The sequence below is a fragment of the Caenorhabditis remanei genome, chromosome IV (genome assembly GCF_010183535.1).
Source record: "Caenorhabditis remanei strain PX506 chromosome IV, whole genome shotgun sequence".
Taxonomy (NCBI): domain Eukaryota; kingdom Metazoa; phylum Nematoda; class Chromadorea; order Rhabditida; family Rhabditidae; genus Caenorhabditis; species Caenorhabditis remanei.
The window spans coordinates 24196537-24218838 of record NC_071331.1 but is presented as its reverse complement, the minus strand read 5'-3'; the positions used below and the strand labels follow the sequence as shown (position 1 = coordinate 24218838).

Below are 22302 nucleotides of genomic sequence, written 5' to 3'. Positions count from 1 at the left end.
AATCTTTAAAAATTCACAATTTTTGCTAAAATTTAGTTTTCGCTGAAATTCATTGGTTTTTTTCTAGTTTACTTTTTTTCATTAGAATTTTGACTGAAATCTTCATTTTCAGCTATGCCCGACGACTTCAAACTCTCGTACGAGTCGGTCATCCTCAATTCAGAAGACATCGGAATTCTGGAGAGAAACGAATGGGGCGCTATGGGAGTTGGGGGGGGCCACTCAAATTTTCGATTTTTTAGGCAAATTTTTGGCTGAATTTTATTTTGGGGCACTCTATTTATTACGTAAGCTTTTTTTTTTAATATTCCTGATCTTTGTTTGACCTTAATTCAAAAAAAAATTTCAAAAAAATTTTTTCATCTGAAACCAACAATGTTAACAATAAAAAGAGAAAAACAGAACAAAAAGAGGAAGAAGAGGAGGATATCAGGTGAGAGGGTATTTCTTCGCGATTTGCGACCAAAGTTCATAGAACTTTGCTTCCTCATGATATTTAAATCTCCACAAAGCCTCGAAGTAGTGGTCGTCCCATAGGTCGCCTTTCAATCCACATTTCGGCTTAATTCCTCGTTTCAAATGGGACCACAACGATTCGACGCGTTGGGTGTGAGCTCCAGTAGTTGGGTTCACAAAATTTTGTGAATGGTTGACGGTTTGATGGTTGTAACCCATTGTGGAGAGTCTGTTATATCCACCCCAGCAATCTGTGATAATGGTTGTGCCCGGCAACACATATTTTTTAATGATCGCCTCGAGAGCCGTCTGATCTCTTCTCCCCGTGATTTCTACGAAACATGCGCGCGAATCGTTTTGGATGCCTCCTACAAGCCATCCATCGCGGACCATTCTACCGACGTTATGCTTTCTCTTAACAATACTAGTTTCGTCGATCTGTACCACTTGGCCCGGTCCACCGATAGCGACTTGTGGATTATTGAAGTTTTCCGCCATCACGTCACGAAACCATTGGGTCCATTGAACCGCAGTTTTTTCGTCAATCTCCACATTTCTAGACAGTTCACAGATGGACATTGGAGCAGTGAGGTATAAATAGCTCGCAAGAAACACTTTCTTCCTATCCCCATGAAGTGATTCAAAAAAAGTACCCTTCAGGTATCCGATTTTGCACTGAATCGGAGAGTCGCGACAACGGCGCTTGAAACACTCGAATTTCCACTTGCAGGAATTTCCTAAAACCGCTTAATATTATACCCAGCTATTCCATTACACCAACCTAGCCCGTTCTTCTGTTTTGTAATCTTTCGTGGCTCATTGCACGATGGACATGGATTCACTTTCCAAAGCAAGCCTCGCTCTGCGAGATATTCATCAAAATCTTCCGTATTCATTTTGGCAACCTCGGGCCAGCCAGTGTACAGATTAAAGCTTTTCAGGCTCAGAAGGGCCGCTTGAGCTGTCATTGGTAGCAATGAATGACGAATGGAGAACTATCCAAGAATGAGCAACCGCTAATCAGTAAACAACAACAACAATAACAACAACAACAACAACTTTTCGCTATTCTCTTAGGCTTAGGTTTCTTAGAAATTCGGGAAAAAACTGAAAAAAAACGTCTTTTTGTTTTTTTTTTCCCCGAATTTCTAAGAAACCTAAGCCTAAGAATTCTAGGTTAGAAATAGAGTGTCCCAATCATACATTCACCCAAAATAAAATTCAGCCAAAAATTTGCCTAAAAAATCGAAAATTTGAGTGGCCCCCCCCAACTCCCATAGCGCCACGAATGGTTCAACGACAAACTTCTCACATTCATCGGCGAATATTTGATGAATTCGCAAGGAAATTCTGGAGAATCGCGGGGAATCCACGTCTTCACACCACCAGAGACAGAAATGATTCGACATTCGTCAAGTGACGACGAAGTCGACATGTATTTCGGCATGTTGGGTGTCGGAGACATGGAAATGGTTGGTATTTTTGGATTTATGGGGGGAAAAAGTAGAATTCATCGATTTTTAACGATTTGCTCTTTAAAGGAAACGAGAACATTGTGATCGAACCTCAAAAATCTTTATTCATAAGAAAAACCGAGTAAAATGCTTTAGGAAGCACTCAAGTTATACATTAGTGTGACTTCTCATTTCTCCTCCGTCTTAGTCTTTTTATTTGCCTTCTCTTTCTCCTCTTTCTCTTTCTTCTTCTTTGCCTTCATGTCATCTATATACTTCCTCCTGTACGCTGGCAACAGTGCAAACTGTTTATCGTAGTAGGACATATCAAGACCGAGTTCCTGTAACAAAAATACTTGAATTTTGACGGATGGTCCCCAGTCTCTCACCCGAACTAAACGGAGCACAACACCCAGATAAATCCAAAACGACTGCTCCACACTCTGCACTGCTTCCCAACGCATCTCACGCATCTTACGCATCGGTTCCATAACAGTTGAGAATTGCGGGTTGTTGCTAATCTCCTCGTAGACGAATTGCAATCCAATAAACGACATTGTTCTACCGACTCCCGCCTTACAGTGAACCACAACGTGTTTCTGAAAATTAATATAGAAACTCGCTTCTCTAACACTTAACAACTCACCTTGCTCTTTTTGACGACGTTCATCACCTCCATGGCAGCGTAGTGTGACTTAGGAATGCGTTTATCGATCCAGTTCAATAGTTGAAAATGGATGACCGTTTTAACCTTCTTCCTATAAACATTGATTTCGATTGCAATTTATTTCATTTGAACAACTCACGACTCCATATCAGTCACTGTTAGAACTCTCTTCATCACTTCTTCCTTGAAAACGAGATCGGCAGACTCGGTGCGGACATTGTATCGCACACAAGTCACAGACTTATTCGGTTCCGAATGGAAATATTGGGCGAGTGTTGCCATCTCGCTCTGTTGGCATAGATTGACAATGAAATCAGAGTCATGATGGAAAATCATTGCCCAGAAGTCACCAGTGGTGTCATCACAGTAGCCATTGTATCCCTGTTTCGTTGGTGCCTGTAATAAAAGAAAGGGTAAGAAATATTCGCTTTACGAGTGACCGATTATTACCTGAGTTGCGATAAATATGGTACAATTTGGGATTTTTGATGAAACGTAGTTAGCATGAATTGGAATCTTCACACCATCCTGCATCACTTCGACCGCTGTGTCTGGATTACAGTATTTGTCGAAACTGAAATTTGTATAGGATTATTATTATTATTGAATAGAAGAAAAGTTAACTTACGCCTGTTTTCCGGACGGCAGATTCGCCGCAGCCCTATCCACATCAACTTTCAACAATTTCATGTATTTGAGCACACAAACGTCATGGAAATCGTAGTGAGAATCAACGTCCTCGTTATAGTTTTTGGTTACCCATTCGATGAGTTCTCTCTTCCGGTCCGCCTCTTCTTTCGTTAACTTTGCAAGGTTTTCTTCCAGCTCTTTGATTAGACGTTTGTTCTTCTTCTCTATCTCATTGTTCTTCTCATCTATCTTATTGTTCTTAGCCTGAATAGTTTCTAAGTACTTTTGTTGTGCTTCTTTGTCCTTCTTCAGTTCATCCACTTCTTTATTGAGATTGTCTATTTTATCTTGATCCTTCTTCCGACGATCATCTTCCTCGTCCTGTTTTTGCTTTTCATTTGCCAGCCGAACTCTTTCTGCCTCTTTCGTCGCTTCAATTGCTTCTTTCCTCGCTTCATCTTCCCTGATCCACTCCTTTTTCAAATCCTTCAACAACTTCAAGTCATTGTCGTAATCGACTTTGTGCTCTTCTGCCAACTTGCACTCCTAAAGAAATAAGAATCAGTCGATAAACGGCCAATGTGTCGCATAACTTACGTCATACAGATGTTTGCGAACACCCAAAACCGTCCAAGCAGAGAAAGTGTATTTCTCAATAGGATGCCATGTTCTTTCGCACATTTCATGCATAAAATGACCGAAATTGAATATCGGATGTTTTCTGACCTCTTCGAAGATGAATTGGAGTCCGATGAATGACATTGTTGCACTGTTTCCATCCGAACAATGAACAATTACGGGTGACTGAAAATCTTATCGTGGTTTTCAATCTTTCTAACCACTCTCCGCTCACCTTGCTGTTGTTCACCGACTTCATCAACTCAAAAGCTGTTTCATGATCATCGGGAACGTCGCCAGCTGGCCAGTTGACTGCTTGAAGATGAGTCAATTGCAAGCTTTTCTCTCCACTAAAAAAACAACTATTCCAATCAAAAATCCAAAGCTGAAACACCTACCAAGTCACTGTCAGACTTCTCTTGTTCACGTCTTTTGGAGCCGTCTCTTCACTCGTCAATGCAACTGTGTAATCACCGAATTTCTTCGGTTTAGCTACTTTCTTTGGATAGTAGTCACAGTTCAGCGTTTTCATCTCTTTATCCCCACACAACGAAACAACGAATTCTGGGTTCTGAGAGAGTACCATTTGCCAGAATTCTTGAGGGTCCTTTGGCGCCTGCAATTCGAAAGTTTAGTTTTGAAAACGGAAAAGTAAGCTATTTTTCCAAGTTTTTCCAGTAAACCCCTTTAAAACGGGTTCAAATCCCTAAGATTCTGTAAATTTGGCGCTAGATAACTACTCAAAACCGGAGTAATCGACAACTTTTCCCCCAGACTCACGTGTGTAGCAATGAAGTCGAGCCCACCGAGCGTTGTGACTTTATTGGCGAACACCATCACTTCTTTGTTCTCATTCTGTACGAACAGTGCAGAGTCCGGATTACAGGATTGAGTGAGGAGTCTGAACTGACTAGTCGTTAGCCTAATGTCTATTATTTCCCCCCCGACGAACCGTTTCTTCTCTTCGCCAAGGGTTCCCTTCTTTCTCCATAATTCCACGTTGGCGTCCATCACTTGCATGTAGCCAGAATGAACGTCTTTCACATTCGCCAGGTCCTTAAAGCAGTGCTTCTTCTCCCATTCTGCGAGCATTGAACGCCAGATGTGTTCTGTGTACTTTTTGAATCCACAGAAGCCACCGCCTACCATAGCTACAACAGCGAGAAGCGCGACGGCGATTATAACAATAAGGAGGAGTGTTCTGTAAAAATATTAGTTATTACAAGAAATCATGATGGTTTTTTTGGATTGGTGCGAAAGATTCCATAAAATGGACTAATTTAGAACAGTTTCGATCTATTAGCTCAGCTCAGATCTTACAACCGCGCTCTACCGAAACCGAAGAAAGTCGTGTGTGAAATTGAGAGACTCAGAGAAAAAGAGACATTCTACAAGGGTATTTCGGTAGAGCGCAGTTGAAAGAACTGAGCTGAGCTAATAAAATTTGCTTGAAATGAAGATAAAAATAATCACTTACGTAATTCCATTCTCCTCTTTTGACTTCTGACCTTGCTGAATTGCAGCTGCTCCACCGGGACCACCTTGAGCTCTGAAAGAATTTCAAAATTAGATAAATTAGGAAAAATTAGATTTCTTACCCTGGAACTTGACCACTCGGCTGTCTCGGACTCATCGGAACTTGTAGAAGTTTGGTGAGGAAGTTCTGGAGATCGTTGAATACAGATGGAGCACTTTGGAATTGAGTAGTGTGACTTGCGAATCCAAGATCCAGATCGGCGAGTTTATCCAACGTCTTCTTACTCTCCTCAATGTTTTCCTTCACTGTTGGATCTATCTTGAGAGCTCCGTCGTTGAGAAGAGCATCGAGAGCTTTCGACTTCTCCTTCGCATTCATATTGACTGAAGTCAATGAAGCCAAAGCGGTCAGAGGAGTTCCGTAAGCACCGATTGTCGTGAGATTGGAGACGTTGAGATTCTTTTCGAATGATTCAATCTGACCAAGTGTCTTGTCCAATTCAGCCATATCCTCCTTGTGGTCTCCCCATTGTTGCTGAATGGTTTTCGGATCCGAACTCTTCTTGATCACGGCCTGAACTGCAGAATCGATGGTCTTGAGCTTTCCGACTTCCGTCTCCAAATCTCCCAATGCAAAAGCACTGCGGAGTGAGTTGACAGACCGTCCGATGACTTCAGATTTAGCCAACGAATCCGGAAGTTTGTTGGTGTCATCAGTCATTCCTTTGGAGTCAACCTTCATGGTGTCTGGTATAGTGCTTGCAGTTGAGAGTTCTTTCGAAACTGCAGAAATAACCGAGAACACACTCTCAACGTCTTCGATTTTTGTTGAGTCCAATTGTCGAAGCTTTTGAATAAGTTGAACGGCTTGTGCGACCAACGTCGATTTTTTCGAGTGTTTATCGATACAATTATTCACTTTTAATTCGGTTTGAACACTATGAGTGAACGCAACATGTTTCAGATCATTCTGTCCTTTCGCGATAGCTTCTAGCTTCTCAGTTATGCCTTGTCCAGTGATCGTGTCGTAGGATTTCTTGAAGTCACTCACACGGTTCTTGAGAGGTTGTAAACTTTTACTGGCTTTGACTTTTTTTGCAAGTTCTTTGAATTCCTTTCCTGGGGAGGTAGTGTCCGTAAAGCCAACGGACTCAACAAAAGCTTTCGTTTCTTTTTGCAATCCTTCAAGGCCAAAAGTATCTACTGCAGATACAATAGCCATGAGACTATCTTTTAGAGACTTCACGTGAGTTAATAGTTCTGAAGCCGTTTTGTAGGAGTTCGGATGTGCCGGTGGTGAACTCGCTACACAATCTGGATATTCTTTAAGCACATCAGATGCTTCAGATGACTCTTTTGTCAGAACAGTGATTTCCATTTGGAGATCATTGAATTTCGAGAGTGCAACTTTCGATTCAGACGATGAAAGTGACTTCAGCTGATTATCCAATTCAATTAAGCGATCGTTGACATTGAATAATGGTTTCAGACTATCAGCAAACTCATTCAATTTTGTTACTTCTATTTTGAGAATCTCTCCAATCCAAAGCTCACGAACATCCTGCTCCAGTTGTTTCACACCAGAAACACCATTCGGGAATCCAGCACCATACTTCTTATTTGATGAAGTAGGGTTGCTTCTACTTTCCGCCAATTTTAAGATCTTTGAAAAGTCTTCACGGGATGCGCCAAATTGACGAGATACTTCGAGAATTTTCTCAATGTTATCTTTAACCTTTTTGATGTTTTCATTCGAAACTATCAAAGTCACTTTACGAGTTCTCATAAGGTTTATGATCTTCTCCAGTGGCTTGAAAACATCAGGTCCCTTGAGCAATAGATTGTAAGATAGCAGTGTTTTCATAGTGTCTTTCAAGGCTACAAACGATTTTGGGATGTCTTCAAACTTTTTGAGTTTTTGAAAATTATCAATGATACCCTTGGGAGGTGTTTTTGGATTTTCTATGTCTTCAATCGCTGTCAAGTGTTGTTCCAGAGAATTCACATCATACACGAATTGAGTCCACACGACGAAATCGAAGTTATCTTTGAGTTTCTCAGCTTCATCGAAATATGATTGGTTCTTGAGAAAACCTTGGAGGTCACCAACAGATTTAGATTCGGCAATCTGTTTGTCCCATTCGATCGACAAGCTCTCCAAATCGGTGATTTCCGGGTCAGAGGCAAGCTCACTCGGAAGCTTTTTCACATTCTGAGTCAATAATCCTACTTGATCCGCTTTGATGTTGACAATTGAAGGCACGTCGACAGATCCCAGATGGAGGAGCTCGCCGATGACGTCGTTCACTGGAATCGATCCATTCATCAATCCACTCTGGAGGGCGATCCCGTTGACAAGGTGGGCAATGATGGTGGCATGTTCCAGGTAGTCGTTGAGAGCGTCGTTGGCTGAAAATGACGAATCTAGTATGAACAATGCACTTGTTCAGTAAAAAAACAAAATTGAAAAAAAAACCGGGAAAAATAGTAAAATTAATATAGTTAGCACAGCACGCAGAGTACCGGCGAGTGAAATCCAGCTGGCTTTTTTCAGTATCGCGACCAGGGCTGTCCAAAGCGATGGCCGCGGAAATAAGTGAAAATTATAGCCAAAATTAGAAAAAAAAAGAAATCCAGCTGCCCCAAAAAACCTTAGAGACGCTAGGCTGACTGGCTGTCTCAAACCCGCGGCCAGCTGTGTGACAGCCCTGATCGCAGCTATATAGTAAAACGTGTTGACGCAACACTTAGAAATAGGAGAATAGAGTGAATTCTCTCCGCTTCTGGGAAGACACCGTCCCGTACCCTGCGCGCCGCTCCTAATGTACGGTATACGGTATACCAATGCAAGCAGCTATGGGACTATGCGGTCCAAGCTCAAAGCAATCCCTCCCGCTTACCGTTTCTGATGGTGCGGATGTGTGAATTGGTGAAGTCGTCGGAGTGTTCTGGGAAAGAGGCGGAGCGGATGGATCGTTGAGAAGAATCGGATGGAGAGCCAGGTGGAGGAGAATCAGGAGAGGAGTCGGATGAAGAATGGGAGTTGGCGGATCGGGAGCCTGAAATTTAGAAGATTTTAGTTTCGGAGCCAAAATGTCTGAATTCAGAAGCGTGGGAGCCAAGAGCGCTGAATTCTGAAGGTTCGGAGCCAAAAGCTCTGAATTCAGAAGCGTGGGAGCCAAGAACCAGAATCCTGGAGCCCTGGAGAGCCCTGGAGCCCTGGAGCCAAGATCCAGAATCCGGAAGCCAAGAATCAGAATCTTGGAGCCAAGAGCCAGAATCCTGGAGCCAAGAACCAGAAGCTCATATCTGTGCTCCTGGCTCCGCGCGCCCCAGGCTCCATGCTCCCAGCTCCTGGCTCCAGGCTCCGCGCGCCCCTGACTCCTGGCTCCAGGCTCCTCCCTCTACCCCTTCTCTTCCCCCTTCCAAAATACCTGAAGAGGTCCTTGGATCGGCGAAGAAATTCGGGTAATCCCGGTGATTGTCACTCGCATAATAGCGGCGATGGCTGGTGGTTGCGTAGATCGCTGAAATTCGAGAGAATTCTGATGGGCGGGGCTCCTTTCGAATCACTTACCGGTAGCTGTGGCGACTGAGAGGAAAGCAAAAACCTTCATCAGTTCGCTTGAGGATATCGTTGAAATTTCGATACTAATTGAATTCGACTAATGTCAATTCCACATTGACATTCGAATTCCACGTTGGAAAAGGGGGCGGGGCCGAGGTCAACGTGGATTTTGTTTTTGTTTTTGGGAGGAAAGGTCGCCACGTGGAGACTTTTGTTTTTCTGTTTTTTTGATCGGAAAACGTGAAGCCGATTTTTTCACGTTTTTATTCAATTCTTTTATTTTTTGCACTGAAAATGTGTAGAATGAGGACATCCGGACATCTGGAAACACAGACAGACTAGAATTGTTCTAAAAAGCGGATTTTCAATAGAAAAAGGGGATATTTTTCACTATGAAAACCCCAAAAAACGCTCTTTTTTTGCCCATAGTCAGAATTTTCACACTGTTACTGTGACCGTGAAATTATGGGACGTGACCTATATCATTGGAAAGCTGAAATCTTACTGATTTCAAATATATATTCAGTTTTTGCCCTCGAGATCAGGTATTCGAGAAAAATGGATGTCAAAGTTTGGGCCACTGACAAACCGTGGTCCGACACGGTTTTAGACGGTTTCTGGTTGTTCTCGGTGTACCCGATTACAGGGCAAGCAGCAGAGTTTTGCGGAAGTCATTTTTCTTATTCGGAAGTCGGAAGTAGTTTTTCTCCTGAATATTCAAAATTCCAAGAGAAAAGTCATAAAAGTTGCGAAAATCAATGAAAAATTAGTTTTTTAATGAAAAAATGCGTATTTTCAGTCCTTTTAGACCATTTTTTCCATGTATTTCTGCGATTTGTATTTTTCCTAAATTCCAAAGTTATGGAATGACGGAAGTAACCCCAAACTATCTTTTTCCCTAACTTCCCTGTTTGGCATGAACAACTTTATTATCAATAATCATCAAACACTAAATTCAATACATACATAAATTAACAATTTTCTTCTTCTGTTTCCCTTCTTTCAAGTGGTCCTCCATCACTCCATCTTTCGTTTAATCCTGAAAATTAACTACAGTATGCTTAAAGGGGGACACCGGTATTCCGAAAATTGAGATTTTTGATATGGATCGACTCAGAATTTTGTAGAAAAGAGAAAAGTCTCTTGTAGCCAGGTCCGAAAATTCGTCTGAAACGAGTTATGAGGCCTCAAAGTGTCAAAAAAAGGACACTCGCTGTGAAGATTTGCCTTATATTTAAAAATTTTTCACGCGTACGGCGAGAGAATTTTACTTTGAAAATAAGGCAAATCTTCACAGCGAGTGCCCTTTTTTGACACTTTGAGGCCTCATAACTCGTTTCAGACGAATTTTCGGACCTGGCTACAAGAGACTTTTCTCTTTTCTACAAAATTCTGAGTCGATTCATATCAAAAATAAAAAATAAAAAAATAAAATTAGTTTCCGCCTCGAAAATCCGAAAAAAAAATGACTGTTTTACTTAAAATGATCTAAATACATCATTTTTCTCCTTGAAATTGTTCGATATTCCCCTAAAATTGCAATTTCCAGATCGCCTTGAGAGGTAAAAAAGTTTGAGAGGTAAAAAATAGGATTTTGGGCGAAAAAATGACTAAAATTGGGTAAAATAGCACAAAAAATCTGGTTTTTTGGCTCAAAAATCCCCTAAAATTGTTCCAGATCACCATTCCAAGAGGATCTAATCGAGTACCTCTCCTACTACAGTAACCCTCTATCCACATGGAAGAAACTCATCGAATCGACCGATTTCTCTACAGTAACCGATCGATTGATTTTCTCGACACCCGGATACCATACGGATCCCCAGCAAGTCTCCCGACTCGGTCATCCGCGTCTTTCGACAATTCTCTCGCAGAAATTTCCATTCGATCCGAAATACGAGCACACGGATCGATGCACATTCATTGCTCAGTGCTCGTCGATCGGTTCGCTAGGCTCCGCCCCCTCTAGCCTGGTAAGTGTAATCTATTTAAAAAAGAGCTCGTAAATCGACACTAGACCTACGTAAATCTATTTCAAGCTCCCTGTAAATTTACACTAGAGAGTGCGTAAATCCACCCTGAACTCTCCGTAAATCGGCACAAAAACCCTTCAATAGTTGCCGTAAATCCTCCCGTAGCTCCCTGTAAATCTACCCCAAGCCTTCTGCAAATATGTCGATAGACCGCCGTAAATCGACACTAGAAAGCTCGTAAATCTACTCCTAGACCTCCGTAAACCCACCTCTCCTCGTAAATCCACCCCCATATCTCATTTTTTTCCAGAAAAACGTCGACCAACTAATGATCCGATCGTGGGAAATCGGAGTACTCATCACCGACCCCTCCCGCTTCAACATTCCATTCGACTATCCGTGTGTACCGTACTCCCCGACTGACCGCCCGTTCACTACCGACCAGAAACATGAACAACCCGATATATTGGGCTGTGTATGGAATCCATGATGGTTTTACCCAATTTTGAGTGAAAAAAAACAAGATTTTACCGGTTTTCTAACATTAAATACTCACATTTTTCCACTTTTCTGTACAATAAATGTGCTTTTCCCTCCTTGTCAAAATTTATTGTGTTTCTGATCGAAAAAGTTGCATTTAATCGCTTCTTTTTGAATATTTCTACTGTTTTAAAACAATTTTTACCGATTTTTATCATAAAACCCTCTAAAATTCGTCAAAAATCGCTGAAAAATGGCTCAAACATACTTGCGCGTAGGATCAGGTGCAAAGTACGCAGAGACGGTGTCACTGCGGACAATGTATCAGATCCGACGAGCATGTCTATTTTTTGAGCTGAAATTTTGATTTCAGCGAGTTTTCAACGTTTTTGGCTGGAATTTTTTGATTAATAATTCAAAAATCGACTGAAAATTCATTTTTTCAGTTGGGAATCTTTAAAAATTCACTATTTTTAAGTTTTTTCGCAATTTTTGCTAAAATTTAGTTTTTGCTCTAATTTGCTTCTTTTTCATTAAAATTTTAACTGAAATCTCCATTTTCAGCCATGCCCAACGACTTCAAACTCTCGTACGAGTCGGTCATCCTCAATTCAGAAGACATCGGAATTCTGGAGAGAAACGAATGGTTCAACGACAAACTTCTCACATTCATCGGCGAATATTTGATGAATTCGCATGGAAATTCTGGAGAATCGCGGGGAATTCACGTCTTCACACCACCAGAGACTGAAATGATTCGACATTCGTCAAGTGACGATGAAGTCGACATGTATTTCGGCATGTTGGGTGTCGGAGGCATGGAAATGGTTGGTTCTTAAGGAATTTTATTGATTTTTAACGATTTTTAATGGAAAAAACTGTAATTAAAACCGAAAATATGTTTTTGAAAGGATTTCTGGGAGAGAAGATGTATAAATTATCGATTTTTAACGCTTCTTTAATTGTAAAAACTGAAATTGAACCACAGAACCCTTTATTCATGAGAAATACCGAGTAAAGTGCTTTAGAAAGCACATAAAATACACATAAAACAAGATCTCTCTCTTTCTCTCTCATTCCTCGGTCTCATTTGCAACTTCAAAGTTGGGTGGATTCATTGGTTCCTCACTGGCACTGATTCCCTCGCCGTTCTCAACATCCGCTCCAGCCGGCTCACGATTTCCAATGAACTCGGGATCCTTATTGTCACAGTTACTGATTCCCTCGCACCTCTTGACATCCTCTTCACTCTCAGCATCCTCTTCACTCTCAGCATCCTCTTCCTCCTCAACATCCTCTTCCTTCTTGACGTCCTCACCAGCCGCCGCCTTTCGTTTTCCACCTTTCGCTTTCTCTTTTTTTCTATTTTTCCTCTCTTCGCTCAACATTTTATCATCATATGCTTGATATGCACCCATCAGCGCATTCTGTTCCGTGTAATCATTCATATCAAGCTTGTACTCCTGTAATTAAACGAGTTAAGGGGATGGTCGCTTCTTCGCAAAACTTACTCGAATCAGACGAAGCACAATACCCAAATAGATCCAGAAGGATTGTGACGATGTCTGTACAGCGTTCCAACGTTGATCACGCAATTTGTACATTGGCTCGATCATCGAGTTCTCCGGATGCTTGAGGATCTCCTCGTAGACCAACTGAAGACCAATGAATGCGCAGGTTCTTCCGACTCCAGCGTGACAGTGAACAACGATTGGTACCTGAAAGTTAGATGTATTTCCTGTTGCTATCAAACACTGGACGCTCTCACTTTGCTTTCCTTCACAATGCTCATTAGTCCTAATGCAGCATCATGTCCTTTTGGAACACCGTGATCTGGCCAAGCGAGGAATTGATGATGTTTGATAACTGCCGGTTTGAATTCATTTCTGAAAAGAAATTGGATAAATCAGATCAATCTATATCTATAACTTACTCGTTATCTGTCACTTCAAGAATTCTCTTTTTCACAGCGCCTTCCAGAATCAACTCGACAGATTTCGTGATGACTTTGAAGCGACCACATTCTACATATCCCACTTCTGAGCTGTAATAGTTTCCGCATGCTACCCGAGTCTGTAGTTCGTCGCAGAGATTCACGATAAATTCCGCATTTTCGTACAAAACCATGACCCAAAAGTCTTCGCAAGTGTCGTCACGGTTTTCCTCTTTGGGCATCGGAGCCTGAGAAAAATTCAAGTTTTTATGCAGCAAAGATTGAGGCGGCCCAATGATATCCATCAATTCGCCCATCAGTTACATGAGTCACTAACCTGTGCTGCAATGTATCGAACATTTGAGTCCGTTTTCACATGATTCGCATGGATCGGAATCCGTTCGCCCCTCGACTTAACAATCACCGCAGTGTCCGGATTACACAAGAAGGCGAAGCTGAAAATTGTATTTATAATGAGCAAGCACGGGAGATTGAGAGGCAACGTACCGATGTTTTGGTATTGGAAGTTCATCCAGTGCTTTCTTTTTGTCACGATGTCCCACATCCATCGCTTTCAATATTCCACTATGCAACGCGAAGAGCTTGTTGATGTCAGTGCAGCGCTGCTTTTTGATCCACTGCTGGATTTTTTTCTTCAGCTCCGCGCGTTCTTTTTCCTTCCGCTCTTCCTCTGCACGCTGTAGAGCCGCTGCCTTATCTATTTCCGCTTGCTGAACCAATTGAGCCTTCTCTGCTTCCTTTGTCTCAGCTACAACCTTGAGATTCTTGATCTCTGCGTCTTTTATCTGGTCTGCTTCGGCCTGCCGTTTTTCACGATCCACTCTATCTTGCTCATCTTGCTCAGCTTGGCGTCTTCTGGCTTCTTCAGCTTTTGTATCCGCAACTCTTTTCTCTTCGAGAGCCACCTTCATCTTTTTCAAAACTTCTTTGTCGGTTGTGTACGATGCTTCCTCATTGTGGAATTCGAACTCCTGAAACAATAGACATTGTAAAAGCTATAAGTGGATTTACAGGGAGCAATGGGTGGATTTACTGGGAGCTAAGTGTAAATTTACGGCAGTTATGGAAGGATTTACGGAGTTCTAGGCGGATGAGCTTCCTAGTGTCGATTTACGAGCTCTTTTCGTTAGATCTCTCCTCCCTTTGAGTGTGTACCTATTTTGACAAACTACTTACGGTAATGAGTCGAATGCGTACACCAGAAGCGATCCAAGCTGTGAAAACGTTTTCCTTGATGCTGTGCCACGTCTTGTTACACATTTCAACCACCAAATCGTCAAAGTCCTTGCTGGGATCATCCTTCACCTCCTCGTAGACATATTGGAGTCCGATGAGTGACATTGTCTTCGAGCCTCCATCTGCACAGTGTACGATGATTGGAGTCTGGAATTTTATTGATTTTTCAAAAGTCTGACCAATTTCGGTGCAAAATAATGGGACTTACCGTACTATCTTTCACCAGATCCAGAATTTCAAGAGATTCAACGTGATCGTCAAGAATAGTGTCGACTGGCCAGTTGAACGACTGCAAGTGCGTCAGAGTTTTCGTCTTTTTCCTGAAATTATTCATTTGAAATTTCTATTTCCTAAAAGTGCACACTCACTCTTTGCTGGAGTTATCTGTAACTGTCATAGTCCTCTGTTTGACTTTCTTGCTGGCAGTCAGCTTCTCTTCCTTCAGACATACAGAATATGAACCGAAATCTACCTTCTCGTTAACTTTGTGAGGATAATATGAACATTCGAGTGCTGTCATCTCTTGATCGCTACACATCGAGATAACGAAATCGGAATTCTCTTGCATTACCATCATCCAGAATTCGGTATTTATCGATGGTGCCTGGAATGAATTATGTCGATTTTATCAGTATTATCATTCAGCTAAAAACGCGTCGAAGGCACCCTAGACACTATTTCCGTTAAAACGCGTCGAAGGCGCCCCAGTCTCACATTTTTCCGCTAAAAACGCGTCAACGACACCCCAGTCACTCAATTTTCAATTAGAAACGCGTCAAAGGAACTCCAGCGACGTCTTCTTGTTGAAAACGCGCCATAGGCACCCCAACTTCTCATTTTTCAGCGCTTAAAACGCGCCATAGGCACCCCAGGAACTCAATTTTCGATTAAAAAGCGCGTCAAAGGTGCACCAGCGTCTTTTTTTTTCGATTGAAAACGCGCCAATGGCACCCCAGCTCTCTTTCTTCCGCTAACAACGCGTCGAAGGCACCCCAGACACTTTTTCAGTTAGAAACACGTCAAAGGCATCCCAGACACATTTTCAGTTAAAAACGCGTCGAAGGCGCCCCAGCGACATATTCTTGTTGAAAACGCGTCAAAGGCACCCCAGACACTCAATTTTTGATTAAAAACGTGTCACAGCGACTTTTTTAAAATTGAAAACGAGCCAAAGGCACCCCAGTCTCTCATCCTTCCGCTAACAACGCGTCGAACGCACCCCAGACACATTTTCAGTTAAAAACACGCCAAAGGCACCCCAGACACATTTTCAGTTAGAAGCGCGTCAAAGGCATCCCAGACACTCAATTTTCGATTTAAAAACGCGTCAAAGGTACACCCGCGACTTTGTTTTTCGATGGAAAACGCGCCAAAGGCACCCCAGTCTCTCATCCTTCCGCTAACAACGCGTCGAACGCACCCCAGACACATTTTCAGTTAGAAACGCGTCAAAGGCACCCCAGATTATGTCAGATGTCGCAACTTACTTGAGTCGCAATGAGTTTGAGCCCCTTCTTCGTTTTGATTGTGTTGGCATAGATCATCACGTTTTTCTCCTTATCGACTAATGGCAAAAGAACTGCAGAATCGTGATTACATTGAAGATCGGCACGGCTGTAAGAAAATAGTGTTTCGTTGAGAGGGTTACTTATTCGACCTACCGTTTCCTTGTCACTGCAACAGTATTCTCTGTCGGTGTCCAACTTCTAGCCTCCAAGCCTATTCTCTCAACGTGATTGCTGTGAACCGAAATGGCGCTCTCTACATTTCTCAACGCATTGGATCGAATCCAATAGAGCAATTTCTCCAGCCATTTCTTCAATTGAGATCTTTTGTGCCAAAGGAAGACGCCAACTGCAGCACCTCCACCTCCACCAAGCGAGACGAGAACGATGAGAACGATGTAGTACCATCTGTAAGAATGCCATTACAGTTTTGAAAAAAAAAAATGCAACCGCGCTCTACCGAAACCGAAGAAAAGAGCACATTTCGGTGGAGCGCTGTCCCAAAGATCCCAAAATCAATACTTACGGAAATCCCTTCTCCTCCTCTTTTGACGTCTGACCTTGCTGGATTGCATCTGCTCCACCGGGACCACCTTGAGCTCTGAAAGAATATCAAAATTAGATAAATTAGGAAGAATTAGATTTCTTACCCTGGAACTTGACCACTCGGCTGTCTCGGACTCATCGGAACTTGTAGAAGTTTGGTGAGGAAGTTCTGGAGATCACTGAATACAGATGGAGCACTTTGGAATTGAGTTGAGTGACTAGCGAATCCAAGATCCAGATCGGCGAGTTGATCCAACGTCTTCTGGCTGGCTTCAATGTTTTCCTTCACTGTTGGATCCAACTTGAGAGTTCCGTCGTTGAGAAGAGCTTCGAGAGCTTTCGACTTCTCCTTTGCTTTGAAAGTGACTGAAGTCAATGAAGCCAAGGCGGTCAGTGGAGTTCCGTAAGCACCGATTGTCGTCAGATTGGAGACGTTGAGATTCTTTTCGAATCGTTCAATATCACCAAGTGTCTTCTCCAATTCAGCCATATCCTCCTTGTAGTTTCCCCAAATCTTCTGGATCACGGCCTGAACTGCAGAATCGATGTTCTTGAGTTTTTCGACTTTCTTCTTCAAATCTCTCAATGCAAAAGCACTGCGGAGTGAGTTGACAGACTGCCCGATGACATCAGATTTAGCCAACGAATCCGGAAGTTTATTGATTTCAGTGGTTGCTTGACTCACACCTTTCTTCATTTCATCTGGAATCGTGCTGACGTGTGCTAGATCTTGAGCTACGTCGGATATTGCAGAGGCAACAGTCTCAAAAACGGGTATGTCTTCAAGACGAATATCTCTCAACTGTCGATACGCTTTGATGGCTTGAGAAACCTTCTCTGAGTTAGCTTTAAGTGGTTTCAAAAACCCATGCACATTTGCTATTTCACCATCAATTCCCGTGAATTTATTGATGGTATCTTTGTTTTTGAGAATTTGCTCGACTCTATCTTTCAGTCCCCCATTCGTCGTCGAAATAATTTTTTCGAATCCGTCTATAAATGTCTTGATAAACTTTCTTATATTCTTCAGTCCGTCCTCATCTTTGATCTTCTTAAACACGGATTTGAATTCTTTCTGAGATCCTGATGCATCACTAAAGTTCTTGAACCCGAGAGAATCAAACAACTTATCGACCTCCTTGTTCAATTTCGCGACATCTAACCCTTTCAGCGCCTCACTTGCTGCATCGGGAAGTTCTTGCAGATCCTTCGCCGTTTTTATGCTCTTTACACTCTCTGCATAAGTGCTCTTTGCAAGTGGGGCGAATTGAGTTTTGCTCAGCTTCTCGAACAAATCCTCAACTAGGTCAACTGATTCGGATTTCAAATCGGATAAACCCTTCTGAAGTTTTTTGAAGTCGGAAAGTGCCTTATTCATGTTAGTGGTTGTGGAAATTGGACTCATCTTCTCATCGATCTCTTCCAGTTGTTTTTGAAATCGGAACAATGGTTCTAATCCATCTGTCAATACGATCGGATTAGCTCCAGTGATGTTGACGACTTCTTGAATCCATCGATCCCGAACATCATTGAGCAGTGGTTTCAAGTCCGCGAGACCATTGGGAAATCCGTTTGTGTACTTCCTTTCGATAGAGCCAGGCGCACTTATTGATTCAGCAAGGTTGTTCATGTATGAAACTTCTTTTTGAGCAGTTTGAGCATATTCGGAGACTTGAAGAGCAACGTTGATGTTTTTCTTAATAGGATCAGCATGTTTCTTTTCTATCAGTGTATTCGACAATGTCATCCTTTTTTCGGAAACAGTAATTGTTTTCTCAACTGGTGCAAATACTGTGGGACCGTTTTCCAGTGGTTTATACTTATTCCTGAGTTCATCGGAGCACGATTTGAAATCAGTAAGTGAGGATATCGCATCTTTTAAATCTTTTTTCAAAGTAGATAGTTTCCCGAAGTTACCCGAGTTAGTTGCATCAAGACTTTTAATGTACTCTAAGTCGCTCTTTCCAGTGGCAAAAGATGTTCCTGGTTTTTCAAACGAGTCAAAATTGAAGTTCTTATGAAAATCATCAAGAACTTGCAAATATGGACCGATTCCAGTGAGACTCTTAACGTCGCCGATCTTCGAAACCTCGAGAATCAACTCATTCCATTGTAGAGCTATTTTTTCGTAGTCTTTGAAATTCGGATTGATGTCAGATTGGACACTTTTCAGTTTCTCAATCAGAGTATTGATTCCATCTTTCTTGAAGTTCACAATCGATGACACGGCTACGGACCCAAAGTTGAGAAGCTCTCCGACAGCATCACTAGGTGGTATCGTTCCATTCATCAATCCATGCTGAAGGGCGATCCCGTTGACAAGATGGGCAAGAATGGTGGTGTGCTTCAGGTAGTCGGCGGATTCTTCGACTGAAAATGAGAAATCTAGTATGAACAAGACACTTGTTCAGTTAAAAACACGAAATTGAAAGAAAACCGGAAAAAATAGTCAAATTGATACACTGAGCGCAGCACGCAGAGTACCGGCGAGTGAAATCCCGCTGGTTTTTGAGTATCCCGGCCAGGACTGTCAGAAGCCGTGGCTGGCTGCGAGTATTTCAAACAAGAGGTGGGCGCCGATTGAAATAAGTGAAAAAGACGAGAGAGCGCGCGGCACAACTGCCGACAGTGAGAGACGCAGGAAAAGATCCGCTGTCGCTGGAAAATACAGTACCGCCGGGCGTCAATCGCGCCCATCTCTGTTTCAAACGAAACTCCGCGACCAGCCAAGTGACAGCCCTGATCGCAGCTATATAGTAAAAAGTGTGGGTGCAGTATCAAGAAATTGGAATAGAGCGAATTTTCCCCGCTGCTGGGAAGACACCGTCCAGTACCCTGCGCGCTGGCAGCTGTGGGACTATGCAGTCCAAGCTCAACACAATGCCACCCACTTACCACTTCTGATGGTGCGGATGTGTGGATTGCTGAAGTCGTCGGAGTGTTCTGGGAATGGGGCGGAGCGGATGGATCGTTGAGAAGAATCGGAAGGAGAGCCAGGAGAAGGAGAGTCAGGAGAGGAGTCAGATGAAGAATGGGAGTTGGCGGATCGGGAGCCTGAAATTTAGAAGATTTTAGTTCGGAGCCAAAATGTCTGAATTCTGAAGGTTCGGAGCCAAAAGCGCTGAATTCAGAAGCTTCGGAGCCAAGAACCAGAATCTTGGAGCCCGGAGAATTCTGGAGCCAAGAACCACGATGCTGGAGCCCGAAGGTTCGGATCCGAAATCCCTGAATTCTGAAGCTTCGGAGCCAAGAACCAGAATCTTGGAGCCAGAAGAAAGAATCCTGGAGCCAAAAACCAGAATCCAGGAGCCCTGGAGAGCTCTGGAGCCCCGGAGAATCCTGAAGCTACATCCTGGAGCCAAAATGCCGGAGCCTGAATCCTGGAGCCCTGGAGAATCCCGGAGCCAAGATCCAGAATCTCGGAGCCAGAATCCAGAATCCTGGAGAATCCCGGAGTCCTGGAGCGGAGCCCTGGACGAATCCTGGATCCAAGAACCAGTATCTTGGAGCCAAGAACCAGAATCCTGGAGCCAGGGACCTCTACCTGCTATTTGTGCACCCGGCTCCCGGCCCCAGGCTCCATGCTCCAGGATCCCAGCTCCAGGCTCCCGGCTCCTGGCTCCCGGCTCCTGGCTCCCGGCTCCTGGCTCCTGGCTCCCAGCTCCCAGCTCCTTCCACCACCCCTCCATCCCTCTCTTCCCCCGTTCCGAAATACCTGAAGAGGTCCTTGGATCGTCGAAGAAATTCGGGTAATCCCGGTGATTGTCACTCGCATAATAGCGGCGATGGCTGGTGGTTGCGTAGATCGCTGAAATTCGAGAGAATTCTGATGGGCGGGGCTCCTTTCGAATCACTTACCGGTAGCTGTGGCGACTGAGAGGAATACACAAAGTTTCATCAGTTCGCTTTGGATATCGTTTTAATTTGCGATACTAATTGAATTCGACTAATGTCAATTCCACATTGACATTCGAATTCCACGTTGGAAAAGGGGGCGGGGCCGAGGTCAACGTGGAATTTGTTTTTGTTTTCGAGGGGAAAGGTCGCCACGTGGAGACTTTTATTTTTCTGTTTTTTTGATCGGAAAACGTGAAGCCGATTTTTTCACGTTTTTATTCAATTCTTTTATTTTTTGCACTGAAAATGTGTAGAATGAGGACATCCTGATATCTGGAAACACAGACAGACTCGAATTGTTCTAAAATAACATTTTTGACCAAAAAATTTGAAAAAAATTCAAGAAAAACGACTGGAGATTACATGAAAATTGGGTTTTTTTGTGCACTTTTCAGATAAAAATTTGCATTTTTCTGATGGTGAGGACATCTGGATATCTGGAAACACAGACAGACTAGAATTGTTCTAAAAAGAGTTTTTTTCATTTTTTCTCAAATTTTTTGAACGAAAAATTTTGAAAAATTGGCGTTTTTAACTGGAAATGTGTCTGGGGTGGCTTCGACTCAAAATCTGTTTTTTTTTAGGATAATTTCAGTCTGTCTGTGTTTCCCGATGTCCGGATGTCCTTCTTCTTCAAATTTTCTTTGGAAAACTTCAATTTTTATCAGAAAAATGCATTAAAAGCCCCAATTTTCCGAGATTTTCCCTCAAAAATCCCATTTTTTGACATCAAAAACCCCAATTTTCATAACTTTTCCCTCAAAAATCTCATTTTTCAGTCATTTTTCTTGAAAATTCTAGAATTTCTCGGTTTTTTCGGTCAAAAATGTTCGAAAAAAAAGTTATTTTTGGTTTTCAAAGTGAAAAAACCCGTTTCTTCTACTCAAAATCTCTATTTTTAGAACTATTCTAGTCTGTCTGTGTTTCCGGATGTCCGGATGTCCATATTCTTCATATTTCCCTCGAAAAAAATCAATTTTTATCAGAAAAATTCACTGAAAAACTCAATTTCCTACTGAAATCCGTTTTTTCAACTATTCTTGTCTGTCTGTGTTTCCCGATGCCCGGATGTCCTTCTTCTTCATATTTTTTTTTGGAAAAATTCAATTTTTATCTGGAAAATGCCTTAAAAATCCCAATTTTCATTGATTTTCCCTCGAAAATCTTCATTTTTCACAATAAAAAACCTCAATTTTCATGAATTTCCCTCTAAAAATCTCATTTTTCAGTCATTTTCATTGAAAATTCCAGAATTTTTCGGTTTTTTCGGTCAAAAATGTTGGAATTTTTTATTGGTCTACTGAAAATCTGTATTTTCATAACAATTCTAGTCTGTCTGTGTTTCCAGATGTCCTTATTCTTCACATTTTTTTTGGAAAAATTAAATTTTTATCTGAAAAATGCATTAAAAACCCCAATTTTCATTGATTTTCCCTCAAAAATCCTCATTTTTAACATCAAAAACTCCAATTTTCATGATTTTTCCTCCAATCATCCAGTATTTTTTAGAATTTCTGTGTGTCCGGATGTCCGGATGTCCGTCCGAATGCCAATTCCAACTCGAAAAATCACCTTTTTTCCAGATCTTCGTACGAAAATCTCATTTTTCCTATCAAAAATCTCATTTTTTATAAATTTCTCCCTACAAAATCCAATTTTTGACACCAAAATTCTCAAATTTTTATAAATTTCTTCCTAAAAATCTCATTTTTCCAGATCGCCTTCATAACAAACAACAACACGGACGTCACCCGACCGAATGGTGGTTCCCACTGGTCTCTTCTCCTATTCGACCGCCCATCTGACACCTTCTTCCACTTTGATTCTTCCAGCCGATACAAT

General features: G+C 42.2%; 3 protein-coding genes across 3 annotated transcripts; 2 read left to right on the top strand and 1 right to left on the bottom strand.

Moving 5' to 3' along the window:
- Positions 1–2098: 2098 nt before the first annotated feature.
- GCK72_016051 (uncharacterized protein) lies at positions 2099–8918 on the bottom strand (the record flags this gene model as incomplete). The annotated part of the gene is made up of 16 exons (XM_053731290.1): positions 2099–2251; positions 2300–2509; positions 2557–2668; positions 2717–2973; positions 3028–3151; positions 3206–3753; positions 3805–4011; positions 4061–4175; positions 4224–4441; positions 4606–4726; positions 4778–5026; positions 5303–5374; positions 5424–7710; positions 8202–8360; positions 8736–8828; positions 8879–8918. 16 exons carry the CDS (start codon positions 8916–8918, stop codon positions 2099–2101), a joined length of 4965 nt encoding a protein of 1654 aa, XP_053586062.1.
- A 1557-nt stretch (positions 8919–10475) lies between these two features.
- GCK72_016050 (uncharacterized protein) lies at positions 10476–11332 on the top strand (the record flags this gene model as incomplete). The annotated part of the gene is made up of 3 exons (XM_053731289.1): positions 10476–10489; positions 10548–10842; positions 11153–11332. The coding sequence occupies 3 exons, from the start codon at positions 10476–10478 to the stop codon at positions 11330–11332; spliced, it is 489 nt and encodes a 162-aa protein (XP_053586061.1).
- A 556-nt stretch (positions 11333–11888) lies between these two features.
- On the top strand, positions 11889–12161 carry GCK72_016049 (uncharacterized protein; the record flags this gene model as incomplete). Its single annotated transcript, XM_003093562.2, has 1 exon — positions 11889–12161. One exon carries the CDS (start codon positions 11889–11891, stop codon positions 12159–12161), a length of 273 nt encoding a protein of 90 aa, XP_003093610.2.
- Positions 12162–22302: the final 10141 nt, after the last annotated feature.